General features: G+C 43.9%; 1 protein-coding gene across 1 annotated transcript; it reads left to right on the plus strand.

The window, feature by feature from the left end:
* The first annotated feature begins 255 nt into the window (after positions 1–255).
* On the plus strand, positions 256–3,402 carry LOC139240576 (probable G-protein coupled receptor 139). Its single transcript, XM_070869118.1, has 2 exons — positions 256–349; positions 2,507–3,402. Exons 1-2 carry the CDS (start codon positions 256–258, stop codon positions 3,400–3,402), a joined length of 990 nt encoding a protein of 329 aa, XP_070725219.1.
* Positions 3,403–15,759: the final 12,357 nt, after the last annotated feature.

A 15,759-nucleotide genomic window follows, 5' to 3' on the forward strand; every position in this document is an offset into this window, starting at 1 on the left:
GGGTGTTGGTTTGAAAGAGGTTAACTGAATGTGTTTGTTCATTGACTGTAATTGATATCAGACCCCATAGATTAATTAAATGTGTTTGTTCGGTGTCTGTAATAAATGTACCTCTCCATGGACCATAATTGTATCACTGGAGAGGTTATCTCTTCTATTAATACGGTAAACATCGCAATGTGTTGTAGCACAGTCTCACAGAAAGCATCAACTGCGGCACTCACAGGGATCAGCGGCTCTACCGAGAAGAGAAGAATGTATTTAAGAATCAGTGACTTCACAATAATAGGGTTCGTTTTTGAGATACAAAGGATATACTACCCCATTCTGGCTGTGGTCGGAGTCCCTGGTAAGTCACTGTGCCCAGCTACTCATGTTGCAGATCATGTTTAACTGTGTGGCTGCATTATCTCATTGAGGTCACCATATCCAGAAATTAATTGACACCACATGTTCTCTCTGGATGTGGGGCTGACAATGCTCCGTGATTCCCGAATATGACTGTGTCACATTCACCCGTTGACTGATCTGAGTGCAGTGAATAGCAAACATAACCTTTTGATCTTTACTCCATGTGATAGGGTCTGATAGAGAACTGACGCGTTTGTTAATTTCCAGCACAAGCAATCTCACTGGATGATTCTCTTAGAGTCTGTGTCTGTAGAGCGCATTCTATTCAATCGGACAGATGTGTTCATGGGTTTCCAGAATCGATCACCGTGCACTGGGAACAGTGAATTATACCAAGTGGGGAAACCAGTTGTGGCAGAAGGCTCAGAAGCACACCGTGAATGTTCGATAATGTCCATCTTGATCCAGATCCAGTCTGATGACCCCCTTTGTACAATCACTTTCCCAGTATAAGTCAGTGTTCTGGGAGGTTAGGATGAGATTACACACTCATTCGTGATTGAATGTGTCTCCCGTTATAGATCAATGGATTGATTTCCAATCTTATCTGTGAAGAAGGAATCCCCACCCCATGTCCATCAAGCACAGTTCAGGAGAATCTCTCAATGAGATCTCTTCTGACTCTGCCCCATCTCTTGCTCTGCTTCCATGCAACTGATTCTTGTTGATTGGCAGGGAGTACAATGAATGGTGAGATCACTTTATTGATGCAAATTCACCACGTCAATTGGAGTTCCATCAAATCTCAACCACAGATACAGAACTCTGGGTTAGCGCTGATGTAGTTGGGTACGGATATTTAATTAAATCTCAACCACCGATATAGAATTCCGGGTAAACAAATCATCTAATTGGATGCAGAGATTTTAGCACACCACAAGGTGGTTAATTTAATCTATGTTATATTAAACACATTCACAAAAATGTTCACAGAGCAGCAGACAGTTTGAACTTTGCGCCACCTTTCAAATCGAGCGCTTAAAATCAGATGCCCGTTATTCACCACCGCCCATTGCCTTCACATTAATGCAGAGTGTATAAGGCTGGACTGGTTCCACATTGCCCATTTTACACCAGCACAGATAGATATAAACAGACAGAGCATTTGGCTAGAGAAGGAAACGTCAGGTGCGAGCCAACCTCAAAACAGGACTGGTGATAGTATTAGAACATTTATAGTCGAGATTATGTGGAACCATTTGGAGTATCGGTGAGTTGAAAGTCGTCTAAAATGTTATTTAATAATGTGTTATTTTCACTGGATGTAAAATTTCAGATTTAAGTGCATGTAGAAGCATTGCTCTGTTTTATTACATGCTTTCACATCAGATTAATATGTTAAATATTTTTACCTTCCAAACATTAAACCATATCTTTGTGTGCCGTGATAGCGTGTAAGAATGCCTTAAGCATTCGGCTCAGAGGGAATTACAGCCCAGTTTACACACAATATCCAAACTCGCTTTGTTCCTGTATATTTTGCTCAGGCTCTTCGGGTCTATCTCAAGGGTCAATGACTCATCTCCGCCGGTCACTGACTTACTGTCCCCTGGTTACTGACTCACTCTCCCTGGTTACTGATTCACTCTCCCCCAGTCACTGACTCACTCTCACCGGACGCACTCCTGTAATTTCAGCCGGGGTTCTCCGAATCATCCGCTGTATTACGGCCCATAATGACCCATCCAGACATTTCAGGCACAGTCCAATTGCCCAAACTAACTCCTGATTGGCTGCAGACTGGGAACAGAATCCCAGAAGGTCGATGATCGATGCAGCAGCAGGCAATGATTGAACAAACCTGGAGATGAGGGCTAATGCAACTTCAGTATTGATCTTCTGATTAGATGGCACATTACTCTTGCAATATTAAATCCCATTCCCGGGTTCAGTTTAACAATCATTGCTGATTAGTGAGTTGCGCAGTTTGCATTGTACATCCTCTCTCCAGCAGAAAGCCCTTTCTCAGGAACATTATTAAATTCCATCACTGGAAGCAGTAATACATGTAGAAATGTTACCCCAATCCCATCAACCTGCTGAATTCACTTTCGTCCTGTTTTGTTAATTTCCTGTTGATTATCGTTCCTCACAGCTAACTCAACGACGATTGTGATCCTGTCTCGGGGAAAGTGCGGTCTCTCCAAATGTGTCACTCGCTACTTGGTGGCCATGGCAGCGGCGGATCTACTGGTCGTTATCACTGACCTGATATTGAGGCAAATTCCAATTGCTCATCGTTTGCATTTTGTGCGGGGAATCCCCGTGTGCAATATCCACGCTGTCTTGCTTTTTGCAGCCACAGACTGTTCTGTCTGGTTCACAGTCACTTTCACCTTTGATCGATTCGTGGCAGTTTGTTGCCAGAAGCTGAAAACGAAATATTGCACTGAGAACACCGCGGCTCTGGTTCTTGGAACAGTCACTGTGTTAAGCTGTTTAACGAATATTTTCTGGTACTTTATGTATTTACCTTGGTACTCGTTTACCAATACCCCCTGGTTCTGTTCCGTGAGTGTCCTTGTTATGGTTTCACATTTGTGGTCAACACTCGAGATTCTTCATTCTATTCTAACCCCTTGCATCCCATTCGTTCTGATTCTGCTACTCAATGCTTTAACCATCAGATACATTTTAGTGGCCAGCAGAGCCCGCAGGAGACTCCGGAATCACAGCAGCGAGGGTATTCCCAGTGACATAGAGATGGAGAGACGAAGGAAATCCATCATTTTACTGCTCATTATTTCAGGGAATTTCATTCTGTTATGGGCTGTGTTTATGTTGTTTTCTATTTGGAACCGGTTGTTGTATTTAGGTTATGATACTATACACCTACCTTCTTACATGAAAGAAATAGGATTTATGCTCCAGCTCCTGAGTTGCTGCACAAACACTTGTATTTATGCCGTGACCCAGAAAAAGTTCAGAGAGCAGTTGAAGAACGTGGTGAAACGTCCGTTTCTCCGAATTGTTAAAATCATTAAATGGTGAGAGTGAATGTAGAAGATGCAGCATCAGAAATCAACATGATGTACGCAAAGGAGCGAAGCAGAAGAAGGGCATGGTGAATATCCATGGTTTCTCATGTAGAAAACAAAATTAACTCAATATAGATGACATTGCAGCAGAAAGGAAACGTTAGCTGATGTGGGGACGTCGAGGTTTAACACAATCACATATTACACAGACGTAGTTAGCACGGGTTGACAGAATAGTATCACATTACGAGGACATAATTAACCTCATAAAATACACAACACACCCGAACCTTTCAGAGATTTCGATCTCGATAGCATGAATATTCAAGAGATAAAGTTCGGACAGGCGCTGAAATAGTTAGTAGGATTACATAGCACACAAGCAGGTAATTCGGGCCATCGTGCATTTGCCAGCTGTTTGAAAGAAATATACAATTAGTCACACTCAGCTGGTCTTGCCCCATTGTTTTGATAATTTTACCGATCAAATATTTATCCAATTCCTTCGTGACTGTTAATACCGAAGCCGGATTATCCACACTTTCAGTCTCGTCATTCACGATAATAATTCGAGGTGTACCAAAAACCCCTCATTTGCCCACTAGATTTCTTGTCAAAAATTTAAATCTGTGTCCGTTGATTACCAAGCTCCAGCCAGTGGAAACAATTTTCCTATAACTACTCTGCCGACACCGTTCATGATTGAATCTACCCAAACCTTCTCGGATCTGTGAAGTAACCGGTACCCGAATTCCTACAGCCTCTTTTAAATTGTACCATTTAGTTTATATTACTTCTCCTCATTTGTACCTACAATATGTTTCACTGTGCAATTCTCTGCTTTAAATGTCCACTGCCTTGTTTCTGTTGAAGTCACTGGCCTGACTATGTCCTGCTGACTTCTGGTACGTTCCTCTACATTCGCAACTTTGTGACATTTGCAAACTTTGATATTATGTCCTGAGTACTCAATTCCAGGACATTAATAATTATCCTGATGGAGCAATGGTCCCAACAGCGCCACCTGGCTGATACCATCGGGTACTTATCCGCTGTCCAAATAACAAAAGTTCGCCACGACTCTCTGCTTTCTGTCACTCGGCGGATTTCGAATCTATGCAGCCACTGTCCATTTAATACTATGGGCTTGAATATTGCCAGCAAATCTGCTATGCGATACTTCATCAAGTGCCTTTTGAAAATTCGTCAAGTTAGTCAAGCACGATTTTCCTTTGACAAATTAGAAGAGCATGAGCAGTTAAGACCACAAATTTACAACACCAGATGAATTCTTTGCAGGTGAAGAACTTTAAGTATCACTCGCAAGGACACTGCAATTAAAGAGTTGTATAAATTATTTGACAAATAAAGTGCATTAATGTGACGCCTCAATCCTGAAATTTGGGTGAAGCGTAAGTATGATTGACTATCCCATAGACCGAGCATAATTGCCGACCGTGGGAATAATTAAGTCTTTCATTGTCTGATTTGTTGACGACCATCTCTAGTCAGACAGTCCCATATAGAGCAGATTCTGGAACATGGAGTATCTGGACGAATATATAGATGCACATTCGACGTAGCATGGTGGTATAACTATGAGGGTTAGTAATCTCACGGGAAATAGATCCATGATTGAGTTAGACTGGATCCTGGGTACCGGAAAAACCAAAGTTCCTGTGTTACAAAGGATGGTTTTCAAGCCTGAGATTCTATCCAAATCTAATTAGCATCACAAAAAGGAGAGCAGCGCCGGAGAGGCGAGCGTGTGGAGGCCTATAAACGCCAGCTGGTGGAGCTGCAGCAGGGTGACAAGGCAAAAAAGAAGTCGAAAGACATCGAAGGGTGACGTCACAGCCAAGGGGGTAAGTGATTGGCTGGAGATTGGTAAGTAGATTTTCTTTTTCTTTTCTTTATCAGTAATTAACCTATAGCATTGTTCTTGCCAATTTAGGTTTATCTAAGTGTTAAGTAATGGCAGGACAGCTCGGACACGTGTTATGCTCCTCCTGTACTATGTGGGAGGTCAGGGACGCTTCCGGTGTCCCTGACGACGACATGTGCGGGAAATGCATCAGCCTGCAGCTCCTGATGGACCGCATTGCGGAATGGAGCTGCGGGTTGATGAACTCTGGAGCATCCACGATGCTGAGAATGACGTGAATAGCACGTTTAGTGAGTTGGTCTGACCGCAGATAAAGGGTACACAGCCAGATACGGAATTGCTGACCAACAGGAAGAGCAGTGTAAGGAAGGAAGTGCAGGGGTCCCCTGCGGTCATCCCCCTGCAAAACAGATGCACCGCTTTGGGTACTGTTGAGGGGGATGACTCATCAGGGGAGGGCAGCAGCAGCCAAGTTCATGGCACCGTGGGTGGCTCTGCTGCACAGGAGGGCAGGAAAAAAGTGGGGGAGCTGTAGTGATAGAGCATTCATTTGTAAGGGGAATAGATAGTCATTTCTGCGGCCGCAACCGAGACTGCAGGATGGTATGTTGCCTCCCTGGTGCAAGGGTCAAGGATGTCTCAGAGCGGGTGCAGGGCATTCTGAAAAGGGATTGTGAACAGCCAGTTGTTGTGATGCATATAGGTACCAGAGATATAGGTAAAAAATGGGATGAGGTTCTACAAGACGAATTTATGGAGCTAGTAGCTAAATTAAAAAGTAGGACCTCAAAAGTAGTAATCTCAGGATTGCTACCAGTGCCACGTGCTAGTCAGAGCAGGAATAGCAGGATAGCTCAGATGAATACGTGGCTTGAGGAGTGGTGCATAAGGGAGGGATTCAAATTCCTGGGACATTGGAACGGGTTCTGGGGGAGATGGGACCAATGCAAACCGGTCTGCACCTGGGCAGGGCCAGAACCAATGTCTTACGGGGAGTGTTTGCTAGTACTCTTCGGGAGGAGTTAAACTGATATGGCAGGGGGATGGGAACCTAAGGTATGAATTCATCTGAGATATCTAGCGATTCCTGCTCTAACTAGCATGTGGCACTGGTAGCAATCCTGAGATTACTACCTTTGAGATCCTACTTTTTAATTGAACTCCTAGCTCCCTAAATTCCGCATGTAGGGCCTCATCCCGTTTTTCACATATATCGTTGGTACCTATATGCACCACAACAACTGGCTGTTCACCCTCCCCCTCCAAAATGTCCTGCAGCCGCTCCGAGACATCTTTGACCCTTGCACCAGGGAGGCAACATACCATCCTGGAGTTTCGATTGCGGCCTCAGAAACGCCTATATATTTCCCTTACAATAGAATCCCCTATCACTATCGCTCTCCCACTCTTTTTCCTGCCCTCCTGTGCAGCAGAACCACCCACAGTGCCATGATCTTGGCTGTTGCTGCCCTCCCCTGATGAGTCATCCCACCCAACAGCATCCAAAACGGTGTATCTGTTTCGGAGGGGGATGACCGCAGGGGACCCCTGCACTACCTTCCTTCCACTGCTCTTCCTATTGGTCATCCATCCCCTATCTGTCTGTGTAACCTTTACCTGCAGTATGAACAACTCACTAACTGTGCTATTCACGTAATCCTCAACATCACGGATGCTCCAGAGTGAATCCATCCACAGCTCCAGTGCCGAGATGCAGCAGGATCCACTTCCCGCACATGTAGTCGTCAGGGACACTGGAACCATCCCTGAGTTTCCACGTAGCACAGGAGGAACATGGCGCGTGTCTGAGCTCTCCTGCCATGACTGAACTCCTAGATTAACTTAATTTGGCAACAACAATGATAAAGGTTACCTACTGATAAAGAAAAGAAAAATAAAAACTGCTCACCAATCACCAGCCAATCACTTAACCGCTTGTCTGTGACATCACCCTTCGATTTCTTTCTATTTCTTTTTTGCCTTCTCACACTGCTGCAGCTGCACCCGCTGGCCTCCTCGACGAACTCCCGCTGCTCCGACTGATGGGCCTTTTATAGGCCTCCTCGACGGTCTGCTCTGCCTCTCGACACACCACTAGCCTCACGACGACTGTTGGGCCTTTTATAGGCCTCCTCGACGGTCTGCTCTGCCTCTCGACACACCACTAGCCTCACGACGACTGTTGGGCCTTTTATAGGCCGCCTTGACGTCCCGCTCCACCTTCTGCCTGACCGCTGGATGAGAATTTTGAAATCGAGACATTGCTTGACCGGGAGCCTATGTAGGTCAGCGAGCACAGGAGTGATCGGTGAGCGTGACTTGGTGTGAGTTAGGACTCGTGCAGCCGAGTTTTGGATCACCTCTAGTTTATATAGGGTAGAACGTGGGAGGCCTGCCAGGGGTGCATTGGAATAGTCAAGGCTACTCTTATCAAAGGCATGGATGAGGATTTCAGCAATGGCTTAGTGAAATAGGAGTAGAGATGGGCAGTGGTACTGATGTGGAAATATGCGGTCTTATTATGCTGTGTAAGTCAAGAAGTACGAAGAGGGTTAGTTTACCTTTGTCGCAGTCAGAAAGGATGCGATATATGACTTTGATGAGCGCCCTTTCGGTACTCTGGCAGGGGCCTAACCCTGATTGGAGGGATTCAAATGTAGAGATGCATGAAAGATGTGCACGGATTTGAGACGTGACAACACGTTCAAGGACATTGGGGAGGAACGGGAGGTTGGAAATTGGGCGATAGTTTGCAAGATAGATTAGTTCTGCTAGATATAGGTCTGATAAATGGGTGTCTGATTGATGGGGGCCTGTTAGATGGGGGTCTGCTGGATGGGAATCTGATTGTTAGGAATCTGATTGGTGGGGATCTGATTGATTGTGGACTGATAGATAGGAGTCTCATTAGTGTGGCTCATTGATGGGTCTCGCAGCTTGGAATCTGAAGGATGGGGATTTGATAGGTGGGACCTTGTTGATTGAAATCTGATTGATGGGGGTCTTAGTCATGATAATCGCTTTTGTTGGGGTACTTAATGATGTTAATTTGATTGATGGGGGCTGATTGATGGGAATCTAATTGATGGACGCCTGATAGATGGAGACCTTATAGATTTGGGGAATGATAGATCGGGGTCAGATTTAGGGAATCCGATGGATGTGGATCTGACTGATGTGGCTCTGATAGATGGGGTTCTGATAGACCGGGGTCTGATTTATGGGAATCTGATTGATGTGGATCTGATTAATGTGGAGCTGATTGATGTTGATCAGATAGATGGGAACCTGATTGGGAATCTGTGTATCTGAATGAGGGTCTGAAAGATGAGGGTCTGATTGATTGGGGTCTGATAGATGGGAGTCACAATGATGGGGGTCTGATTGAAGGGAGTGTGATTGATATGTGTTGCCATAGTGATTCACAGATTGGGATCTGATTGATCTGACAAAAGGAATTCTGATTCTAGGGTTTGAGATTGAGGGGAATCTGATTAATGGGGATTTGTTTAATTATAATCTGATAGATGGCTGTCTGACAGATGAGCGGCGGTTTAATGGGAACTTTCTTCATGGGGGCTGATAGAAAGGGTTGGACAAAGCAAATTGGCCAGGGTTGCCTTGAGTAGGAGTGCATAGAGCATATCCGGGATAGTTTCCTTGAACAGTACATTGCAGAATCAACCAGGGATCAGGCTATCTTAGATCTAGTACTGTGTAATAGGGCAGGATTAATAAATGATCTCGTAGCAAAAGATCCTCCAGGAATGAGTGACTAATATATGGTTGAATTTCTAATTCAATTGGAGGGTAAGAAAGTTGGTTCTCAAACCAGGGTCCTAAGCTTAAATAAAGCAGACTACAAAGTTATGAGGACAGAGTTGGCGAAAGTGGACTGGGAAAGTAGACTTAAGTGTGGGACGGTTGATGAGCAGTGGCAGACATTTAAAGACATATTTCGTAATTCGCAACAAAAATATTTCCCAATGAAAAGGAAAGACTGTAAGAGAAGGGATAACTATCCGTGACTAACGAAGGAAATAAGGGATGGTATCAAATTGAAAACAAAGGCGTACAATGTGGCCAAGACTAATGGGCGGCCAGAGAATTGGGACATTTTTAAAAGCCACCAGAGGACGGCCAAAATAATGATAAAGTGAGGGTAGATAGATTATGAAAGGAAACTAGCACGAAATATAAAAATAGACGGTAAGAGTTTCTACAGGTACATAAAAATGAATAGAGTGGCTAAAGTAAATGTTGGTCCCCTAGAAGATGAGACTGGGGAATTAATAATTGAGAACGGGGAAATGGCAGAGACTTTGAACAAATATTTTGTATCGGTCTTCACGGTAGAAGACATGAAAAGCATCCTAATAGTGGATGATCAAGGGGCTATAGGTAGGGAGGAACTTAATACAATCACTATTACAAATGAAGTAGGACTAGGTAAAATAATGTGACTAAAGGTGGACACGTTCCCTGGACCTGATGCCTTACATTGTAAGGTCTTAAGAGAAGTGGCTGCAGAGATAGTGGATGGATTGCTTGCAATCTACCAACATTCCCTGGATTCAAGGCGGTCCCAGCTGATTGGAAAACCGCAAAAGTAATGCCCCTATTTAAAAAAGGAGGCTGACAAACAGCAAGCAACTATAGAGCAGTTAGACTAACATCTATGGTTGGGAAAATGCTGGAGTCCATAAATAAGAAAGCAGTAGCGAGATATTTGGAAAAGCATGACTCAATCAAGGAGAGTCAGCATGGTTTTATGAAAGGGAAATCATGTTTGACAAATTTGCTGGAGTTCTTTGAGGATGTAACAAGCAGGGTGGATAAGCAGGAACCTGTGGATGTGGTGTATTTGGATTTCCAGAAGGCATTCGATAAGGTGCTACATAAGAGGATACTGCACAAGATAAAACCTCACTGGGTTGGGGGTAATATATTAGCATGGATAGAGGATTGGCCAACTAACAGAAAACAGAGAGTCGGCATAAATGGGTCATTTTCCAGTTGGCAAACAGTGACTGGTGGGATGCCGCAGGGATCAGTGCTGGATCCTCAACTAGTTACAATCTATTTTAATGAATTGGATGAAGGGACTGACATCAAGATGGGTGGGAAAGAAAATTGTGAGGAGAACACAAAAAATCTGCAAAGGCATTATGGACAGGCTAACATTTGTCAGATGGAGTATAATGTGGGAAAATGTGAGGTTATCCACTTGGGCAGAAATAATAGAAAAGCAAATTTTAATTTAAATGGAGAAAAATTGCAAAGTGCTGCAGTACAGGGGGTCCTTGTGCATGAAAAGTAAGTATGCAGGCCAGATGGCCTACTCCTGCTCCTATTTCTTATGTTCTTCTTATGTTCTTATGAATCATCTGCATCAACCAGACCCACATCTATTAGATTATTTTCTATCCAGCCCATCAACCAGATGCCCATCAATGAGATTCCCAATCAGATTCCTATCAATCAGATCCATTTCAATCAGACCCGAATTAATTAGACCAACTTCTATCAGTGTACTATTTATTCACCCCATCAATCAGATGCCCATCAAGTTGGCCCCTTTCTATCAGCCCCCATGAAGAAAGTTCCCATTAAACTGCGGCTCGTCTGTCAGACACCCATCCATCAGATTCCAATTAAACAAATGCCCATTAATCAGATTCCACCCAATCTGAATCCCAAGAATCAGAGTTCCCTTTATAAGATCTCTATCTATCAGACCACATAAATCAGATCCACACCTATGATATCCCAATCTGTGAGTCCCGTCAGCGACCCAGATCAATCAGACCACCATCTATCGGACTCCCATCATTCAGAAACCCAACAATCAGACTCCCAATCAAATTCCCAGCCTAAGACATCCCCATCTATCGGATCCCCATCTATCAGATCCAAATCATTCAGATTACCATAAACCAGACCCCAATCTATCAGACACCAAATCCACGAGCTCTCCATCTATCAGACATCCATCAATCAGCCCCCATCAATCAAATTTTGTCAACAGGATCCCACATATGAGATCCCCTTCTATCAGAATCAAATCTGCGATTTCCATCAATGCGCCAGATTAACGTGACTCCCATCTATCAGACTACAATCAATCAGATTCCCACCAATCAGATTCCTATCAATCAGTTTCCCATACATCATACACCCATCTAACAGGCCCCATCTAACAGCCCCAATCTAACAGGCTCCCATCAATCAATAAATACGTGGCCTGAGCAGTGGTGCAAGAGGGAGGGATTCAAATTCCTGGGACATTGGAACCAGTTCTGGGGGACGTGGGACGTGGGACGTGTACAAAAGGGACGGTCTGCACTTGGGCAGGACTGGAACTGATGTCCTCGGGGTAACATTTGCTAATGCAGTTCGGGAGTGTTTAAACTAATATGGCAGGCGGATGGGAACCTATGCAGCGAGATAGGGCGAAGTAATATGTAGTCAGAAACAGATGGTCGAAAGGTAAAAAGCAATAGTGGAAGGTCGAGTAAACAAACGCAAGAAACAAAAAGGGCCACACTACATAGTAATTCTAAAAGGACAAAGGGTGTTAAAAAAACAAGCCTGAAGGCTTTGTGTCTTAATGCAAAGAGTATCCGTAATAAGGTGGATGAATTAACTGTGCAAATAGATGTTAACAGTATGATGTGATTGGGATTAAAGAGACGTGGCTCCAGGATGATCAGGGCTGGGAACTCAACATCCAAGGGTATTCAACATTAAGGAAGGATAGAATAAAAGGAAAAGGAGGTGGGGTAGCATTTCTGGTTAAAGAGGAGATTAATGCAATAGTTAGGAAGGACATTAGCTTGGATGATGTGGAATCTATATGGGTAGAGCTGCAAAACACCAAAGGGCAAAAAACGTTAGTGGGAGTTGTGTACAGACCTCCAAACAGTAGTAGTGATGTTGGGGAGGGCAACAAACAATAAATTAGGGGTGCATGCAATAAAGGTGCAGCAGTTATAATGGGTGACATTAATATGCATATAGATAGGGCTAACCAAACTGGAAGCAATACGGTGGAGGATGATTTCCTGGAGTGCATAAGGGATGGTTTTCTAGACCAATATGTCGAGGAACCAACTAGGAGGGAGGCTATCTTAGACTGGGTGTTGTGTAATGAGAGAGGATTAATTAGCAATCTCGTTGTGCGAGGCCCCTTGGGGAAGAGTAACCATAATATGGTGGAATTCTATATTAGGGTGGAGAATGAAACAGTTAATTCAGAGACCATGGTGCAGAACTTAAAGAAGAGTAACTTTGAAGGTATGAGGCGTGAATTGGCTAGGATAGATTGGCGAATGATACTTAAGGGGTTGACTGTGGATGGGCAATGGCAGACATTTAGAGACCGCATGGATGAACTACAACAATTGTACATTCTTGTCTGGCGTAAAAATAAAAAAGGGAAGGTGACTCAACCGTGGCTATAAAGGGAAATCAGGGATAGTATTAAAGCAAGGAAGTGGCATACAAATTGGCCAGGAATAGCAGTGAACCCGGGGACTGGGAGAAATTTAGAACTCAGCAGAGGAGGACAAAGGGTTTGATTAGGGCAGGGAAAATAGAGTGCGAGAGGAAGCTTGCAGGGAACATTAAGATGGACTGCAAAAGTTTCTATAGATATGTAAAGAGAAAAAGGTTAGTAAAGACAAACGTGGGTCCCCTGCAGTCAGAATCAGGGGAAGTCATAATGGGGAACAAAGAAATGGCGGACCAATTGAACAAGTACTTTGGTTCGGTATTCACTCAGGAGGACACAAACCACCTTCCGATATAAAAGGGGTCAGTGGGTCTAGTAAGAAGGAGGAACTAAGGGAAATCCTTATTAGTCGGGAAATTGTGTTGGGGAAATTGATGGGATTGAAGGCAGATAAATCCCCTGGTCCTGATGGACTGCATCCCAGAGTACTTAAGGAGGTGGCCTTGGAAATAGCGGATGCATTGACAGTCATTTTCCAACATTCCATAGACTCTGGATCAGTTCCTATGGAGTGGAGGGTAGCCAATGTAACCCCACTTTTAAAAAAGGAGGGTGAGAGAATACAGGGAATTATAGACCGGTCAGCCTGACATCGGTAGTGGGTAAAATGATGGAATCAATTATTAAGGATGTCATAGCAGCGAATTTGAAAAGAGGTGACATGATAGGTCCAAGTCAGCATGGATTTGTGAAAGGGAAATCATGCTTGACAAATCTTCTGGAATTTTGTGAGGATGTTTTCAATAGAGTGGACAAAAGAGAACCAGTTGATGTGATATATTTGGACTTTCAGAAGGCTTTCGACAAGGTCCCATACAAGAGATTAATGTGCAAAGTTAAAGCGCATGGGATTAGAGGTAGTGTGCTGACGTGGATTGAGAACTGGTTGGCAGACAGGAAGCAATGGGTACTTTTCAGAATGGCAGGCAGTGACTAGTGGGGTACCGCAAGGTTCTGTGCTGGGGCCCCAGCTGTTTACATTGTACATTAATGATTTAGACGAGGGGATTAAATGTAGTATCTCCAAATTTGCGGATGACACTAAGTTGGGTGGCAGTGTGAGCTGCGCGGAGGATGCTATGAGGCTGCAGAGTGACTTGGATAGGTTAGGTGAGTGGGCAAATGCATGGCAGATGAAGTATAATGTGGATAAATGTGAGGTTATCCACTTTGTTGGTAAAAACAGAGAGACAGAATATTATCTGAATGGTGTCAGATTAGGAAAAGGGTTGTTGCAACGGGACTGGGAGAAATTTAGAACTCAGCAGAGGAGGACAAAGGGTTTGATTAGGGCAGGGAAAATGGAGTACGAGAAGAAGCTTGCAGGGAACATTAAGGCGGATTGCAAAAGTTTCTATAGGTATGTAAAGAGAAAAAGGTTAGTAAAGAGAAACGTAGGTCACCTGCAGTCAGAATCAGGGGAAGTCATAACGGGGAACAAAGAAATGGCAGACCAATTGAACAAGTACTTTGGTTCAGTATTCACTAAGGAGGACACAAACAACCTTCCGGATATAAAAGGGGTCAGAGGGTCTAGTAAGGAGGAGGAACTGAGGGAAATATTTATTAGTCGGGAAATTGTGTTGGGGAAATTGATGGGATTGAAGGCCGATAAATCCCCAGGGCCTGATGGACTGCATCCCAGAGTACTTAAGGAGGTGGCCTTGGAAATAGCGGATTCATTGACAGTCATTTTCCAACATTCCATTGACTCTGGATCAGTTCCTATCGAGTGGAGGATAGCCAATGTAACCCCACTTTTTAAAAAAAGAGGGAGAGAGAAAACAGGGAATTATAGACCGGTCAGCCTGACCTCAGTAGTGGTAAAATGATGGAGTCAATTATTAAGGATGTCATAGCAGCGCATTTGGAAAATGGTGACTTGATAGGTCCAAGTCAGCATGGATTTGTGAAAGGGAAATCATGCTTGACAAATCTTCTGGAATTTTTTGAGGATGTTTCCAGTAAAGTGGACAAAGGAGAACCAGTTGATGTGGTATATTTGGACTTTCAGAAGGCTTTCGACAAGGTCCAACACAAGAGATTAATGTGCAAACTTAAAGCACATGGGATTGGGGGTAGTGTGCTGACATGGATTGAGAACTGGTTGTCAGACAGGAAGCAAAGAGTAGGAGTAAATGGGTACTTTTCAGAATGGCAGGCAGTGACTAGTGTGGTACTGCAAGGTTCTGTGCTGGGGCCCCAGCTGTTTACATTGTACATTAATGATTTAGACGAGGGGATTAAATGCAGTATCTCCAAATTTGCGGATGACACTAAGTTGGGTGGCAGTGTGAGCTGCGAGGAGGATGCTATGAGGCTGCAGAGTGACTTGGATAGGTTAGGTGAGTGGGCAAATGCATGCCAGATGAAGTATAATGTGGATAAATGTGAGGTTATCCACTTTGTTGGTAAAAACAGAGAGACAGAATATTATCTGAATGGTGACAGATTAGGAAAAGGGTTGTTGCAACGGGACTGGTAGAAATTTAGAACTCAGCAGAGGAGGACAAAGGGTTTGATTAGGGCAGGGAAAATGGAGTACGAGAAGAAGCTTGCAGGGAACATTAAGGCGGATTGCAAAAGTTTCTATAGGTATGTAAAGAGAAAAAGGTTAGTAAAGAGAAACGTAGGTCACCTGCAGTCAGAATCAGGGGAAGTCATAACGGGGAACAAAGAAATGGCAGACCAATTGAACAAGTACTTTGGTTCAGTATTCACTAAGGAGGACACAAACAACCTTCCGGATATAAAAGGGGTCAGAGGGTCTAGTAAGGAGGAGGAACTGAGGGAAATATTTATTAGTCGGGAAATTGTGTTGGGGAAATTGATGGGATTGAAGGCCGATAAATCCCCAGGGCCTGATGGACTGCATCCCAGAGTACTTAAGGAGGTGGCCTTGGAAATAGCGGATTCATTGACAGTCATTTTCCAACATTCCATTGACTCTGGATCAGTTCCTATCGAGTGGA

This window comes from Pristiophorus japonicus, chromosome 32 (genome assembly GCF_044704955.1).
Source record: "Pristiophorus japonicus isolate sPriJap1 chromosome 32, sPriJap1.hap1, whole genome shotgun sequence".
Taxonomy (NCBI): domain Eukaryota; kingdom Metazoa; phylum Chordata; class Chondrichthyes; family Pristiophoridae; genus Pristiophorus; species Pristiophorus japonicus.